The 18,291-nt window shown below is 37.2% G+C and overlaps 1 protein-coding gene across 8 annotated transcripts in view; it reads left to right on the forward strand.

Moving 5' to 3' along the window:
• gramd1ba (GRAM domain containing 1Ba) overlaps positions 1 to 18,291 on the forward strand; it is a 139,497-nt gene that overhangs the window by 65,297 nt on the left and 55,909 nt on the right. The window contains exon 1 of one of the 8 annotated variants that reach the window (XM_067434172.1): positions 4,842 to 4,990. The exons of the other annotated variants lie outside the window; for them this stretch is intronic. Within the exon in view, the coding sequence (XP_067290273.1) occupies positions 4,890 to 4,990 (101 nt within the window). The 5' untranslated portion in view covers positions 4,842 to 4,889. Of the gene's footprint in view, positions 1 to 4,841; positions 4,991 to 18,291 lie in introns of those variants that run through there. 8 annotated transcript variants of the gene reach the window in all.

An 18,291-nucleotide genomic window follows, 5' to 3' on the forward strand; every position in this document is an offset into this window, starting at 1 on the left:
TTAACTGTTCAAAACAGAGCTTGCGTGTCAGGAATTGCTTGTCCTGTTGCGCCCTCTATAGGCCAGCGACTAGTCGACGTCAAGCTTAAAGCGTCGTGACAGAGCATTAAGGTCGACTATTCGGTGCAACCCCTAATATATATATATATATATATATATATATATATATATATATATATATATATATATATATATATATATATATATATATAATTATTATTATTTATTTTTTTGTGTTTATTTTTTTTTTTTAAATATCAGTTCCTGTCAAAACAATTATCTGATCAATTCATACAGGATTTTGCTGGGATTTTAAGTCATAGTTCACCCAAAAATAAAAATTACCCCATGAGTACTCACCCTCATGTCATCCTAGGTGTATATGACATTCTACTTTCAGAAGAATACAATCATATAAAGGGTCACATAAAAAATGTCCTGGCTCTTCCAAGCTTTATAATGACAGCCCAAAATAATTTGAAGCCCAAAAGTGCATCCATCCATTATAAAAGTAATCCACACCACACTCCAGGGGGTTAAAAAAGACCTTCCGATGTGTAGCGATGGGTTTGTATAGTAAAAATATCCATATTTAACACGTTATTAAGTAGAATATCTAGCTTACGGCAGACTGCCTTCTGTATTCAACTTATTAAAAAAGCGTAACTGGCATGCTATTGTCCACTTGTGTAGATGCTAATATAGTTCTCTTTATTTATTGTTAAAATAGTTTTTATTTTTATACCTGAAATGGATGATGTTAGCGACATGGATAGATCACTACCTTTCGCGATAATATATAAAACTCCTGATGTAAGAGTAACAATTACAGAAGAATAAAATAAAGCATAGTTACCTTTTGGAGCTTTGAAGGGTTCCGTTTGAGCAGATGTTTTATACCATCATCATTATCATCATATCTCGTTTACAAGTACATTCAGCATCTGACTCATATTCACAATCTCACGCATATTCTCCAAACTCCATTTCAACGTCTTCAAAATCAATATGTTGATCACTGACAGCTTCTTGAGCGCATCTATCATCAAGAGACATTGACACTAATATTTCAATATCATCCAACTGCGGCCACAAATGGGCGTTATCGTGCTGGTGGGGGTTACCGTTTTCACAGCCTGGAACGCCCCCTTCTTCTTCTTCACTTCTTCTGAACTGATAGCTGTCAACATCCAGATTAATATGTTCAACATTCGCTAGTTAGACGCATTTAGAGCTATCCGGGTGTATGTCTACGCCGTGTGATTTTGCGTGAATCTCTACGCCTAAACGATCCATCATCTCCGCATGTGATTCCGCGTGTATGTCTACGCCGAAACGATTAATTGCGTGTGTTTCCCAACAATTTAAATGGATTAAAAACATACTAAATTATGTTTTTTTGAAAATGTAAAAATGCTGAATCTTTCTTGTGATGGGTAGGTTTAGGGATCAGGGTTGGGTGTAGGCAGTCGTTATTGTGATTGACAATAGCCAATGAAATGTTTAGAATCGGTTGCAGGGCATTTCCGCTGAACTGGTTTGAGGGAAAAATTCACGCATATAGAAGGGGAAATGACATCATACCCATGTGCCTTGAGAAACTCATCGCGATTGGCCAATGAGAGGCTACCAGGAATGCCCAATAGGCATTCTTGTTTCATGACCTGCTGGACCCTTCTCTAATATTTGATTGCGTTTAGTACTTTCTCTCTGCAGTAAATCACTAAGCCATTTCATTATTGTTTTGTTTTCTGTCTGAGGTAACTATGAGTGAAACGTTGCTTCATCATTGCATATCAAACGTTGCCACCTTGTGTATTGAACACGTTTACATGCACACCAGTAAACTGACAACACAAGTAAACCACGTTTACATGACTTGTAGTGACGTCAAACATAATAATGTCCATATCTGACTCTGAATATTTCAAATGTTACATCAGTTGTGATGTTAAATAAAGCGTGCACAATGTCATTGGGAGATTTACGGCTCATATTATCCCTCATCAGTTACAGATGCAGCATTTTGACTGAACCTCTTCTACTTCTGCTGCATGAGATGAGAACACATCTTTACAATTTTTTGGGTCTTAAACGAGTCTGCGTTTGTGATACATGTCCTTATTTCATGCAAAACGCTAGCTCGCTCTGTCTGGATGCATTAAAATCTGCAGTAAGTTTGTGTTTTTGTTACCTATCACATATGCGCACTTCAATAAGCCGACAGAAAGCAGGTTAATGCGTTTAAATGCTGTGCGAAATCGGGATAAGAGGCAAAAAACGACCTGTCCCGACCGGTTTAGGCTTATGCTGTTTATGACCGTACTCCGATAAAAGAAAACGGGTTACCGCGTTTACATGACCATGTTCATTGTCGGCTTATTGGGCATAATCGGCTTAAGAACGTGCATGTAAACCAATTTTTTTGATGGATTGATTGAGGAATACTAAGAAGGTTGATGTCTAACTAAAAAAAAAAAAAACACGAATGAGGAGGAGGGTAGTGAATGAGGGCAGGTATGCGATTAAGGGTTAATTCAGTAATCAGAAATATTAGTCAAATTCAAAATAAATTCATTAGTCCAAATATGTGGGAAATCTGGGACCCCTGATTATCATGATTATGACTACCACAGAAGCTGTAAAAATTGCTTGAATGCAGAGGTGGGTAGAGTAGCCAAAATCTTTACTCAAGTAAAAGTACAAGTACTTACGGAAATATTTACTCAAGTAAAAGTAAAAGTAACAATCGTAATAGTTACTTGAGTAAGAGTAAAAAAGTATTAGATGAAAAAACTACTCAAGTACTTAGTTACTAGTTACTTTCGATCTGATTGATAAGATCCAAAAATCCTGAATTTCAGACTACTTAGAGAGCTTTCACACACCTCCATATATATATATATATATGTATGTGTGTGTGTGTGTGTGTGTGTCTGTTTAATGGTTAAACAGTGTAAATTAATGGTGTGCTGGGCTAACCCCAGCTCTTTTAAAAACATACTTTGTTCTTATATTTTTATAAGTATATGCATTCTTAAAAATAGAGTCCCATTTTTAAATGTATATATACACTGCAGACTGTTGTCTGTCCGGATATATGTATAAATGCAAGATGTCACATTAGGCTATTCAATTTGTTTCGTTTTTAGCCTGATCCATCAGTACCTATGGTAACGTTTATGCAAACCACAAAATATGTACCAAAACGTACATATTGCGACAGTTTCAAAATGAAATGTCCACTGGGTGGCGCTAAAAGCTTATTTTTTTTCCAGAACAGATTTGCGTGAATCTGGCATGTTTTGTTACGTTGTGTTTTTAACGTACACCCACACTAAACCTACCCGAAAGTGTTAACAAAAGCAAATGTGACAAAAATAAAATTGTGTCCATGTATTTTTAGCTTGTGTTTAGAACTCGTCTTTGAGCTCTTTTATCATGACTCGTTCTTCATGGGGTTCGCTCTCAAGCTTTTCGCATTGCAAATACAAATCTGTATCAGCTGAGCTATCGAGCAAATCTGGTGAATCAGAAAAGCAGAACATGGAGCTGTGACGCAAAATTCAAAATGTTTTAGTTTACAAACCATAGACTAAAAAAATGCAGTTTTTCTGCCTATAGTGTTAATTTCTGTTGGAATTTCTGCAGTGTGTATTGGTACGTATTTTGTGGTTTGCAAAAACATTGCCACAGGTACATTTTGTCAATGAGGTTGCTCGTTTTATGAGAAAAAAAAGATATGTAAATGTGCAGATGTGAACGTTTGTTTGTGGACGTGTGTTCGGAGGATTCAAACGATTTGTCAATGCTTGCACAAGAGCGCATGAGGAAAACACTCGGACAGTGTGTGAAATAGTATTACAATAAAGGAAAAGTGCCCATAGTTACCAAATTACCATTAATAGTGTTCAAATATAGGCATCATTGTTACACTTACCACTGCTTTCTCAGGTTGGAGCTGGAATTATTGTATGCTGAGATGTCAGTTCATATTGGTGCACACAGCATGCATTAAATTATGAAACTGTTCTTTTTGACATCTTGGACTGAAAACAGGCTGAACTTGAGGCCACGTACGGGTGATCTGCCGCTCACACACATCTCCCTCTGCTTCGGCCATCATCTTCTGACTAAACGCGCGCTAATTTTATGCGGGTGATGCGTATCCACCTCTCGCGAAGCAGCCTCTACAACGTTTCGCGAGACTTGCGAACAAGTCATAACTTATTTTAAAATATATAATTAATTATCACCATTGACAGTAGCGGAGGAACGCCACCGAATGTAACGAAGTAAAAGTACAGTTTTTTCACAAGAAATGTACTTGAGTAAAAGTAAAAGTACCCATTTTTAAATATATACTCTAAAAGTACAAGTTACCCAAAAAATGTACTCAAGTAAATGTAACGAAGTAAATGTAATTCGTTACTACCCACCTCTGCTTGAATGTCATTTAGTTTGAGTTCTATTTCTTTAAATTTAAATTGCTAATACAATTCTTCATCATACTTGCCAAATTGATTCAAATTCAGGTTCAGCCACGATCTGTCTCTCTGGTTATTAGTCATATGAATTTTTGCCTTGCCTGAGACTGTGATGGTCTTATTAGTGTCTCTGCTGGTGGTCTGACACCTCAGGTGAGGAAACAAGCTGTGCTGATCTACAACACACACACAGGGAAAATACAGGATCTAGGTCACTGCAGGACAAGACACGGTCTGCGCAGAGAGAGAGAGAGAGAGAGAGAGAGAGAGAGAGAGAGAGAGAGAGAGAGAGAGAGAGAGAGAGAGAGAGGGGAGGGGGTGAAGGGAGTTCAGTAATAAGGAGCCTTCATCCCGCTAGGGTGTGTGTGAACCGTGTGCAGGTCCACATGAGTTTAGTGCATCATGGTTCAGAGCAGGACTTTATCATGCACCTCACCCGTCAAACTGGGCTGTCACCCGCGGGTGTCCACGCTCAGGAAAAGACTGCACTTTCGCCGGGATAAGTGAGTACTTTTCGTCTGTTTTCGCCAGCCGTTTTGTACAGACTGTAATCGGCAGGCAGAAATTCATGGTCAGTTGATCCAGTGGGCAGATACTGTTTCCTGTGATAGAATTACCCTTCAATCTTTTACAGTAGAGACTTAAAGAGGACATAAGGTTGAATAAAACTTATGAATATTCAATTAGTCATGTCTGTGGTTATAATGCAGTCTTGAACCGAAACTCGTGGGATATTTGTGCATTATTTGGATTTATAATGCTTTTTAATACAAATTGCTTTCTCAAATAACAAAAAATCCATTATCACAAGTAATTATAATACATACTTATTCTTTGATATGCTTTTTAAATGCATTAAATAATGCATTAAACATGATCAGATGTGTTTAATGAACAGGTTAAAGTAACATGCTATAATGTGGCTAAACTTATTAATGCGAAGATATACTGCATTACGTGCATAATAAGATATTGCTAGTGCTGTGCTCTACTGCGAAACCTACAGGAACTGCAGTGTGTGTATTTCAGCAGTCTTAAAGATTGCAAGTAGAGAAATATTCAAGCACCAAATAATCATGGTTACAGTAATGATCAGATTGGAATAGTTTGCTGCATTGTGTCCTTCCAAACGTATATTAGTTTTATTTAAATATTTTTGAGCAACACAAAAGATGAAATTTAGCATAATGTACTGGATGCTTTTTTCCATGCTTTACAATGAATGGGCTCAAAAAGGGATCAGTGTAGTCAAATATTTTCAATGGAAAGTACCTAAAACCTGCTCAGAAAGTTGCTAAATGTCGCTAGATGACGTAATGCGTAAACTGTCGGCATCTGTTTTCTCCACTAATCCGTGCTTACATACTTTATTTTAATATAATATAGAGCTGAAAGGCCAATAAAGCTCATTCACATATCTTCTGTCAGACATCGGAACAAGTATGATATAGTCACTGATAAAATGTTAACCAGCAGTCCAAGTCACCTTTATTTATATAGCGCTTTTTTACAATACAGATCGTTTCAAAGCAATTTTACAGTGAAAAAGATGCGACAAAGTTTGATTCGGCTGTACAGCAGCTCTAGAACTAAATATTGCCATTGCCCAGTTTAAGTAAATTCAGTGTTGATTCATTTCGGTTATAAAAACATTCATTGAGTTCATTTATCTCTGCAGCTCTGGAGAAAACAGTGATGTCAAGATCAATAATTTAGTTGAGCAGGCGACAGAAATACAGGAAAAAAAAAGTAATATTGTAATATATTATTACAATTTAAAATAATTGGTTTTCAATTTATTATACTTTAAATGATCATTTATTTCTGTGATGCAAAGCTGAATTTTCAGGATCATTTCTCCAGTCTTCAGTGTCAGAAATCATTCTAATATGATGATTCATTTTCAAAGTTGGAAACAGTTCTGCTGCTTAATGTTTTTTCATAACCTGTGATACTTTTTTATAATACTTTGATGAATAACAAGAATAAAAAAAAGAAAAAAAAAAGAAGAAGCTAACATTTTAAACATATACACTAATGGTCAGTCTTTTTTATTTTTTTATAAATCAATAATTTTATTCAGCAAGGATGTGTTAAATTGATAAAAATTGATAGTAAAGGAGATTTATATTATTTGAAAATCTGTTTTTATTTGGAATAAATGCAGTTCTTTTGAACCTTTTATTCATCAAATATATTAGGTAGCAGAACTGTTTCCAACACTCATAATAAATCAGAATATTAGAATGATTTCTGAAGGATCATGATCATGGAAGACTGAAGGAACGATCCTGAAAATTCAGCTTTGCAGTAAAAAAGTAATACAGTAAAATATTATTCTGATGTAAATCTGTTCTTGAATATAGTAGAGTGCAATTTATTCCTGTGATCAAAGCTGAATTTATCATCATTACTCCAGTCTTCAATCAATCAATCAATCAACTTTATTTATTATTATTCTTTATTTATTATTATTTATTCAGTGTCAAACAGGATAATATTGCGACAAAATTAGATTTGAAAACAGTGATGTTATCAGCTTATTTTAATTTATCATATAGCGACAATGTTGGCAGATCAGTATTATAGTTTATAGAATTAAATAAGACCTAATTCATACATTTTATTTGTATAATAAGTTGAATAACTTAGATCATAATTTTAGTGTCCCCAACTGAGCAAGCCAAGCCAAAGGCTTCAGTGTCCCATGATCCTTCACTAATCATTCTAATATGATGATTTGATGCTCAAGAAACATTTATGATAAAAAAATCATCAAAAAATCTCAATGGATGAGAGCATATTAAAATAAATCAACTCATCAACTTGTCAGTGTGTAAGTCTCATCACCTTTCATTGTCACGTCTGAGGAGGAGGGACAAACACAATTTTGAATTTGGACTGCAGTACCCATTTCAATTCAGTACATATTACATATTGCACCTTTAAAAATAAAAAGACGATAACCACAATAACCAATAGATGGTGACAGATGAGCATTTATTGATATTTTTTTCCATACGTTTAGTTTTTGAATAAATGTTAAGCATTATAAAATAAAAATAAATGTTGTCAAGGTGAAGTATGAAGAACCTCCAAGTTTCACAAAAAACAATACATTTTCATGAGAGTGTGAGATTATTGACATTTTTGGGTGAACTATCCCTTTAAGAAAGTTCCGTGCATATAGGCATTGGTCATTGTTACTCCTCTGGTGAATTCTTATTCCAAGAAAAGCCTTGGCGGAGCTCAAACTTTTTAGAGAATACCAACTCAAATATCGAGTAAATAATGACAGAACATTAATTTTTGAGTGTACTATCTCTTTAACAAGAACTAAACAGAACAAAAATTATCTCTCTTGCTTATACGCGCACACACACACTCTTGAGTGAGAGGATGTGACAGTGAAAGAGTCATGTCATGTTCTTTTTTGGCCGACAAGAGCTCAGGGTCATTGTGTCCCTGCCACAGTAACTAGACTAACTAGCTACGTTTCTCTTCGGGCACAAAGTGTTGATGAATGCAAAAGATTGTGTGTGTGTGTGTGTGTGTGTGCCCTTGTTTATATTACATTGTGGGGACCAATCCCCATAAGGATAGTAAAACCTGAGATTACCTACATTGTGGGAACCAGCCAGCGGTCCCCACTTTTCAAAAGGCTTATAAATCGTACAGGAAGAGTTTTTTTTTGAGAAAGTAAAACTGCAGAATGTTTCCTGTGATTGGTAGGTTTAGGGGTAGGGGCAGTGTGCTTGTACAGTGTAAAAACCATTACGTCTATGGAGAGTCCCCACAAAGATACTGAACCAGACATGTGTGTGTGTGTGAGTGTGTGTGCGTGCGCGAGCTAGTGTGCCAGTTCTTTTTAATTACCAGATGTTCAAAGTAGACTTATTAACAAAGAACCCCCCCCCCCTCCTCTGTATTCCTCTGTGTATTTGAGGTGAGTTCAGACCTTGTACGTTGGACAGGGTTTTTGTTTTGACATGATCAGCAACATTCCGAGTTGCCCTTTTGCTATAGTTTGTTAGGAGATGCTTACACTGCAAAAGAAAAGTGCAGTGAGCCTATAACAGAAAGCATACATTATTCACTGCCCCCCCCCCCCCCCCCCCCCAAAAAAAAATGCTATATTTAACGTTTCACATTTCCTTACAATGTCCATGTAGTTTTCAGAGACCAAGGCCACAAAAAGCATTTGGATGTCATACTTAGTATCTGAATAAATGTTGTTGCATTAGATAACTAGATATCAAACCAGCTGACATTTAATAAAAGCTCACACAAGCACACTTTAAAAGCCATTTTATGTGAAGACGTTTGTTAGGACTAACAGGTAAAAGTTATTGTTCCAAATGAACACACAAAAAAGTGTTAAGACATTGTTAGTGCATTGTTAACCGTTAACCTGTGGTGCCTCTGTAGGGCACTTGTGTTCACACAGGCATACTTGAAGTGACTTCCTCTAAATACCACTGACAGTTATAGCCAAAAAGGCGAAGAAAAGTGAAGTTAATTCTGAGAAAAGCGCATGCATCTTTTGTTCGCATTTTGTATCTAATACAACAACATTGACATATGAACTTGTGTCCATATTGTGGAGAAATTGTACATGCTTTATATAAAAAGTTATGTGTTCACCAAAGTGTGTTTTTAGCCAGCTGAAAATGGCAGACGGCAAGCTGCGGGCGCTTTAGTGCACTTTGGTAGTGCAGAGTGTTTTCTCTTTCTTTCAGTTTTGACGCTTTAATAAAGAATATCTGAGGAATAGTTAGCCTATATTTGTTTGTTTCTGAATATAAAAATGTCAACTCAGTGTAAAGTACTGGCCCTCGGTTTAGATGAAGAGATGGCTGAACCACAAAGAAAGACAGAACGGACCCGTCGGTCTATTTGGGTTCATGAGACTCATTACTGTGTATTGCCAAGAATCTGGCGATACGATACGTATCACAATGCAGGGGTTACGATACGATATATTTCGGATGAGACATTAAACCGAGGTCCCGACTCTCTGTGGTCGTTAAAAATCCCAGGATGTCCTTCGATAAAGAGTAGGGGTGTAACCCCGGCATGCTGGCCAAATTTGCCTATTGGCCCTTTTCCATCATGGCCTCCTAATAATCCCCATATAATGATTGGCTTCATCACTCGGTCTCCTCTCCACCAATCAGCTGGTGTGTGGTGAGCGTTCTGGTGCAGTATGGCTGCCGTCACATCATCCAGGTGGATGCTGCACATTGGTGGTGGTTTGAGTAGATTCCCCCTTCTATGTAAAGCGCTTTGAGTGTCTAGAAAAGCGCTATATAAATGTAACAAATTAAATTATTATTAAATATTGCGATTAGAGGTTGACCGATTCATCGGATTTGCCTATTAATCGACACCGATAGCTGATTGGTGGAGCAATCGTTATCGTCAAAAATCAATGCCGATAGTTTTTCCGGTTTGCGTCCATTGCGGCTGAGAAGGGTGCTGTCATTACACAGTAGCCTACGAGAGCTCTGAGAAGGGTCTGCTGGTATTGTATAGCGCAAGAGCGGCCTCTAGGGGCCAAATAAAAAACTATAACTTACATTAACACGTGAGGACACGTGAGGCTGCGCGCTTCACCGAACGCTGCACAGAGCGCGCTGACACATCTGACACGCGTTTAAAACAGCGAAAGGGAAACAATACATGATAGTTATTTTCTCTAGATTTTTTTCTGTTAGAACTTTTATAAACTATTAGAACTGTTAGAACTATTTAAATATATTCATAATTACATATGTAATTTAGAACATTTTCATGGTGCAATACTGTTTTTTTATTTCTTTTAATAAAGTTCAGCACTGTTTTGTATTTTTTTGTTGTTGTTATTATTATTATTATTATTACTATTATTATTTTATTTTTTAGTCTAGTATCTTTTTTAAAACTATCTGTCGATTAATCGGTTATCGGCAAGCGTGGTCCAACCTAGCTATCGGTATCGGTTAAATCCACTATCGGTCGACCTCTCATTGCGATATTGTATCAAAACATTTCTTTTTGAAAAGATTCATTTAAAAGAATAAAGAACACAACCATATGCATAAAACATGACAAGTAACTGTTTCACTGAACTTAAGGGATACATCAATAACTGTAAAGAAACTGTAAGTCATTTATAGAAGTGTTCTTGACATTATGCCAGCGCTGCCTTCGTCTGCCATTGTCTATGATGTTTGTTCACTGTAATATTTACCAGTAAATAGTAAGTTATAGCTTCTTAAAGGGTTAGTTCACCCAAAAATGAAATTGATGTCATTAATGACTCACCCTAATGTTGTTTAGGATATTAGTTTAGTTTAAGATATTTTATATTTTAGTCCCAGAGCATATGCAGTCTATGCACACTTTACTGTCCATGTCCAGAAAGGTAATAAAAACATCATCAAAGTAGTCCACATGTGACATCAGTTAGTTTATTAGAATCTCTTGAAGCATCGAAAATACATTTTGCTCCAAAAATAACAAAAACTACGACTTTATTCAGCATTATCTTCTCTTCCGTGTTCCTCAAATAAAGAGTACTTTGACTCGGCACAGTAAAAAGTCCCGGCTGAAACATCCTCCCTCACATCTCCCCCTCCCTCTCTCATTTCTGTCAATGGGGGGAGTGGGAGATGTGAGGGAGGATTTTTCAGCCGGGACTTTTTACTGCGCCAAGTCGAAGTACTCTCAGAAGTGCTATTGTACCACACATTATAGTTCTCCTTTATAATCCGCTTAGAAAAACGCCACGTTTTATTTTGTCATCACACTTGATCGTTCCAACTATTCGTATAACTGTATTTAAATAGGGAAAACGTGGAGGTGTTTGGTTGCTTTTAACTTGATCTCTGTTTGGTACCATAGTGAATGAACTGGGCTTAGTTCTCATTTACCGAGATGATTTAATTAACCCAACCCTATTAAAAAAATCATTTAAGAATTTGAAGACATGCATTTTAAAGGGGACCTATTATGCTCAGTTCACTTTTATATATTGTTTTTTTTTTTACCATAATTATGTGTGCGCAGTTTGTGTACACAACCTTGTTGTGGTAAAAATCATCTACTTTGTTTGTTATTTTCCCATCAATCTAAAACGGTGTCTCAAAGTCTGTTTAGGAATGTGCTGAATGTGCAGAGCTGTTCAGGAATGCGCTCCAATGTGACGTCACATTGGAACAGGCCCAGCCAGTGACTGGCACAGAATATGATCCAGTCCTTCCTTTGAGTGAGCTGTACACAGTCTGCTATGTTTATCTCCTCGCCAGAGCATTTAACAGTAAGAAATCATCTGTTTTGATCAGATGATGATCAAAACCAAACAGATTTATATATATATATATATATATATATATATATATATATATATATATATATATATATATATATATATATATATATATTTAAAATTTTAATAAAACTTTAATTTTCCATTCTTGACAAGCGACCACATATATGCTTCAATACATTGGCCCTAAATTGTGATGACTAACAGTGATAAATATTTATGTATTGAAATCAGGCTCATATAAATGTCAGGAAAACACGATTCCTGGCTGCTTGTCATTATCCATTGATCACTGGATCTTTGGTAAATTGTGAGAAACACTATATCGAATCCAACCTTTAGTTTAAACTGATAATCTGAATCTGTTTTACTCATGATTTTACCCTATTAACTCCAGTCATGCAGCAGCTCTTCTGCCACTCCTTCTTGGCGTGTTATGGTGGAAAAGTGACACCGATGCATACAATCAAATGAGCGGAGCTCCGCAGCTCATTTGCATTTAAAGACACATGCATTAAATCAGCGTGTTTTTGCTTCAACTCAAATATGGGCTTTTCCAGCATTTGTATAATAAACGATCTGTGGGGTGAAACTTCACAGACACATTCTGGGGACACCTGAGACTTATATTACATCTTTTAAAAAGAGGCATACTAAGTCCTCTTTAAATTAAGCTCAGACTGTTTACTCACTGCCCTTGTTTCAACAAGATAGTGGCCATCCAAATGATGTGTAACAAGATGTGTAAGCGCATTATTGCTTGACTTTGTTCCTGTAATCATTTTCAGGGCGCTCAACATGCTCGGGTTGCCTCATTTGATCTTGTGTTCTTATTTAATTGGCCAGATCCCTATGAAAGATGTGCGGGCCGTCTTTCAGCTGAGATTAGACAGCAGCCTGCAGCAGCAGTGTCCTGTTACCAGAGCTGATGATTCATCACAGAACTGCAGACTGATGTTATCTAACACCCCAATCAGATACCGCTCTCTTTCTTTTCCACTGAGCTGTAAACAGAATCCCGTCTGTCATAGTAAGCTCATATGCACTTCTGACTTCCTGTTAAACGGACTCTTTCCTCAGCCATATGTAAACTGAATCCTCTCTGGACATCTGTCTGTCTGTCTGTGGGCACTGAGTCGTTTTATTTGCAGATTGAACTAACTCTCGGAGTCCTTAGGGTTCTCTGTGAGGAAGAATGGGCCGTATAGAGCCAGTGAAAGTAGGTCATGAGAGACCGGTTGAGTTCTCCTTCCTGTGTGGGATTCTCCAGTGCTGCTGTATAAATCTCAGTAAAGCTTCCGAGACCTCAGAATGCATCAGAAGTCATCTCAGTAATCAGGGAGGTATCAGTAGATCTGGAGCCGCTGAATTACACACAAAGCTTCGCAGATTTCTGTGGAATTCAAGCAGAATTCATTCATATCTACTCATCGTTTATTAAATGATTTAAGGTGTCTTGAAGTGGCTTTTTAAAAAAAATGTATACTGTTGTCTGAGGTCAACTAATGACGTGTGTGTGGTTTTTCCATTCAAAAATATCATAACTAATAAGTAATAGGCTATTTTCTTTACTGGCTTTGAGGCTGTCTCCTGAACGCTGGGTTTTGATGGGCGTGCCGCACTGGAGACTTGGAAGTAAACACCCCCGCGGCTAGGATTGGAGAAGATTTGCATATTTAATGAGCTTCTGCTCCCCTGTCAGTTCAAATGATGAGGGAGGGATTGTTTTGAAAGCGGCAACTGGAATGATTCTCTCAACCACAGGGCTCGTAAACGCCTTTATCAAACAAACACAATGATTTATTTCTCATCCACCCACGATTAATTAGAATATTATTTTTGTATTACATGGCGTGTGCGCTAGGGCTGAACGATATATCGTTATCGTATCTATATCTAGATATGAACTTTCAAGATATTTCTATTTTTACTCAGAATATTCTCAAATGTGTTAGCTATGGCATGAAATATCTGATATTCCGATTGTCAAATACATGCAAGTGGAAGTATATTGTTGTTTAAACACCTTTATAACGATCGCATTAGTTGAGCTGTATGCGTGATGGGCGCCGCAGCAGACGCAGTTCAGAGAATCGGATCTGTTGGTTTTACAACCTCTATGTTTACAACATGTGAATTCATCCATTTCTCCCGAAATAATTAAAGGTCCCATTCTTCGCGTGTTTTCGAAGCTTTGATTATGTTTACAGTGTACAATATAACATGAGTTCATGTTTTGCATGTAAAAAAACTGTATTTTTCATACAATTTACTTATCTGTACAGCGCTGTTTCCTCTGTCCTTAAAACGGCCTGATGATTTCCTTGTTCTATGGAGTCCCTCCTTCAGAAATATGTAACGAGTTCTGATTGGGCCAGCACTCCCCGTGTTGTGATTGGACAGCAGCTTAGCGCACTTTGCCCGGAAAGGTCCCGTCTCTTACCATAACGGGGAGATGCAAGCGCTGAATGCGCGCTCTTCTCCACGTGGGAGAGCAACAAGACCACGCCCCCTACTTTGCGTGTTCTTGTGGGCAGAGGGTTAGTCAACAAACGGTTCTAGTGACGCCATTCGCTGTAGGCTTTGAAAGGGAACTTCTGTTAAATTAAATATCTCGCTTAGCATTGAACTTTGAGCTTTATCATTTTACAGGTATTATTTATGCTCTAACAGCAACATTACACTCTAACTAAAGTTTGAAAGATGGAATCGCGAAGAACGGGACCTTTAAAAGTAAGTGGCTGGTGAACTGGGAATAGAATAGGGTAAACATTGAAGTTATTTACACAATGTGTATCTGATATGAATAAAACGTGTCGAATTATAATGGAAATTATTATTATTACCTCTTCCATAGACATCAGTGTGTTTTTTACAAACTCTAAATGTATTGTTTTTTTAGTACTTATGTCAATTTATATATTTGAAACCTAAAATAAATAGTATGTGGTTGAACACACTGAAAGGTTGTGATATATGACAGCTCTGAGCGCGCCTGTCTCTGGCTAAATTCAACATTTGGATTTAGCAGTTTATCGTGATGCTCTTGATCATACGCTCCAGGGACCAGCCTAGACTGATTACACCTGTGTGAACGTACATGCGAAAGGCTTAAAAACAATACTTGAGAAATGCTTGGTTTTCACCGAACACGTAGTCATATCGTATTGTATAGTGATGTGTCGTATAGTGATGTGTTCATTTTGAACGACTCTTTATTATGACTCGGGACTACCGAGTTGTCTCAGAGAGTGATTCGTTCATTTTGTGTTGACCGCGCATGCGCATTACGCAACATATGGCCTCTGAATCAGCTCTGAATCTCCGAATGATTAGTTCTTACGAGTCTTTCGGGTTTGAGTCTTTCGTTCTTCCTGTAACTGTGCGTTCACACCGCCGGCGGCGAGAGCGTCAAGCTGGCCGGAAGTCATTCATTTTCAATGGGAGCCGGGCGGCGAGCTCCGGCGAGAGCGGCGCGGCGCGTCTTGGACGATTTGGGCGTCGAGGAGAGTTGAAATCAGCTCAACTCTATGGTAATGAGCTATGACGCGGTTCGGCGGCAACAGGCGGCAACCAGTCAGAATGTAGAAGTGCTCCGCTTGAGAGAAATCCAGAGAACGCAGGCCTGTAAACTTTGGTTCCGACCACATTAGTTCCCAAGCAATTTGTAGGAGAGGTTGATCATTGCTGTGCGGGTTTCCCTATCATTTATGACAAGATCATTCATAGTGATGTGTAATTTGTTAAGAAGTCGCGCAACACTATTTTATAGGCGCTAGAACGCTCGTTGTTCAGCGGGTGTGCAATTAATTCTTACTTTCACATTTAAACGATTTCATTAAGTTAATTTATACCCTACTTGTGGTCAGTATATCCATCAACATGCTTGTTTGATTTGCGGCCTCTTTAAATACAGTTTAAAAAAAGAAAAAACATTCGATCTACGTCAGAGCAGCAGCACGTCCACGGAGCTTTCTACAGCGTCGTTGTCAGGGCGGCAAGAGCGAATTTTGACGCTCTCGCCGGCGGCGGTGTGAACGCACGGTTAGTCCCATAGAGTATATGCTGTCAGTAACGGAAACAGAAAAGATTAGTTCTTTTGAGTGTCGGGTTTGAGTCTTTTGTTCTTCCTGTTAGTCCCATAGAGTCAGTAATGGAAGCAGAAAAGATTAGTTCTTTTGAGTCTCGAGTTTGAGTTTTCGTTCTTGCTGTCCCATGCTGTGTGTGTGTGTGTGTGTGTGTATATATATATATTTATATACACACACACACAGTTGATTCAAAATTAGTCTAATTGAATTTGTGATGTTAGACTTGAATAGTCAATATATTTCCCATATTTGTGTATGTCTGATATTAACTGAGAATAATACAAAAAATAAGATAAATAACTACGTGCTTTTTACTAAAAAGGTTGTGAACTAGTGTTCAATACGGTGACAAGTCACGTGACAAAAGAACGAACGACTCAAACCTGAGACTCGATCAAAAAAACGAATCTTTTCTGTTTCCGTTATTGACAGCATAGACTCTATGGGACTAACAGGAAGAACGAAAGACTCAAACCCGAAAGACTCGTAAGAACTAATCATTTTTGTTTCTGGACCTGTGTCACGCACGGTCCGGGCGGCCCAGCCCCCAGATCTGATCAGAGTCAGACACAGACGAGTCGACAGCTAACGTCTCGAGGAGCTCGAAGACACGAGAGGCGGAGAACAAACGTGATAAATATGAAGTTGCAAGAGAAAGAATGTCATCAGGAGGTGAGGTGAACTAACAGAGCTAGACTGCAATATAGCCTGACCCAACAACTAATCAATTAATTAAACATTTCAGTTTCTTATAATTTGGCTTTGGTTGCAGTACCCTATAGTTTATTTTTATGTAGTTTTAAAATGTAATCAACATTTTCATAAGTACTAGATGTGTTGAACTATTTAACATGTCATTTTGGTGAAATGAATGAAATGACTCGAAAAAAGATTCGTTCATTTTGCTGAACGAGACTCAAAGATCCGAGTCAGTAAAATGATCCGAACTTCCCACTACTAGTATTGTATCGATATCGAGATATCTGGCATGAAAATCGAGATATGAAATTTTGTCCTTATCGTTCAGCCCTAGTGTGCGCGTGCCCTTCAAATGTCAAGTCAAGTGAGAGTGAACAGCGCAGATCAAGAAAGGAATGTTATTTCACTAGTTGAGATTCACCAGCCTACCGACGGGCTTACGTTTTGGTAGCCAGTCTGGAAAACACAACGTTGGGCTTTTTGAGCCCTGGCCCATACATGTCCGAGTCTGATCCCCAATCGCAATGGACCAACAAATAAGGAATTCTCCAGCCTGTGACAGCATGCTACGGTATGTTCTATTAGACATGTACACATAATCAAAACGATCTATAACATGCAATACTATCACATATAAAAAACATTTTACTCACATAAGTGTGTTGCACCATTCCTGTCGGATCCAATATAGAAGGCATAGCATTGTTTTAATCTCAATATGTCTGCAAATCCAGCATCGTCCTGAGACTTGTTTACAAACGATTCTGCTGTGAAATGAAGCAAACACACGAATGTCTTTTTGCCGCGCGCACCCTCGCGCTCGTCTTTATGTGCTAAAAAGGCACATAATTTCTGTAGCGATAGCAATACACAATATCCTTTTTTTTGCCTTCAATATCTTTTCTCTTGCTGCATTAAAATCTCATCTAGCTTTCCTCAGAGATGGTCAAGTTCAGTTTGTGATTGAAAAAAAAAAAAAAAAAAAAAATATATATATATATATATATATATATATAATATTTATATATATGTGTGTATATATATGTATATATGTGTGTGTGTGTGTGTGTATATATATATATATATATATATATATATATATATATATATATATATATATATATATATATATATATATATATATATATATATATATATATAGGGTGATATATATAAATGATACATATATAGGGTGATATATATAAATGCTGAAGTAATTTTTTTTTTGAGTGTTAATGATTAAAAGAAAAAAAAACAACAAGAACCGTACAGAACTGAAAACCATGACCCTAAAAACTGTGATACGAATGGAACCGTGGGTTTTGTGAACCATGCCGCCCCTAATATGCACCTAAAACACAATTATCCATTGTAGTTTTCATCCATTTTATTTATTCGATATGGTATTATTGTGGATATATATATTTAAAAAATGTTATCGGTGTTAAATAATCTTTAGATATAAGTTAATTGATCTTTGAAAAGGTGTACCTGCATTATTTTGCCATTATCATTATTTTAGATGAAAATGGTCTAAGAACGACAATATTATCGTAATAATTTATTAGTTGATTTATCGTCCAACAAAATTTGTTATCATGACAGGCCTATTGATTACATCAGGAGGATGGAGCTCATGATAGTGGTGTCTATAAAAGCTTTTTTTTTGACTAATAAGGAAGTTTTCAGCTCTGAAACTTACAGG

The sequence above is a fragment of the Pseudorasbora parva genome, chromosome 23 (assembly GCF_024679245.1).
Source record: "Pseudorasbora parva isolate DD20220531a chromosome 23, ASM2467924v1, whole genome shotgun sequence".
In the NCBI taxonomy this organism is placed as follows: domain Eukaryota; kingdom Metazoa; phylum Chordata; class Actinopteri; order Cypriniformes; family Gobionidae; genus Pseudorasbora; species Pseudorasbora parva.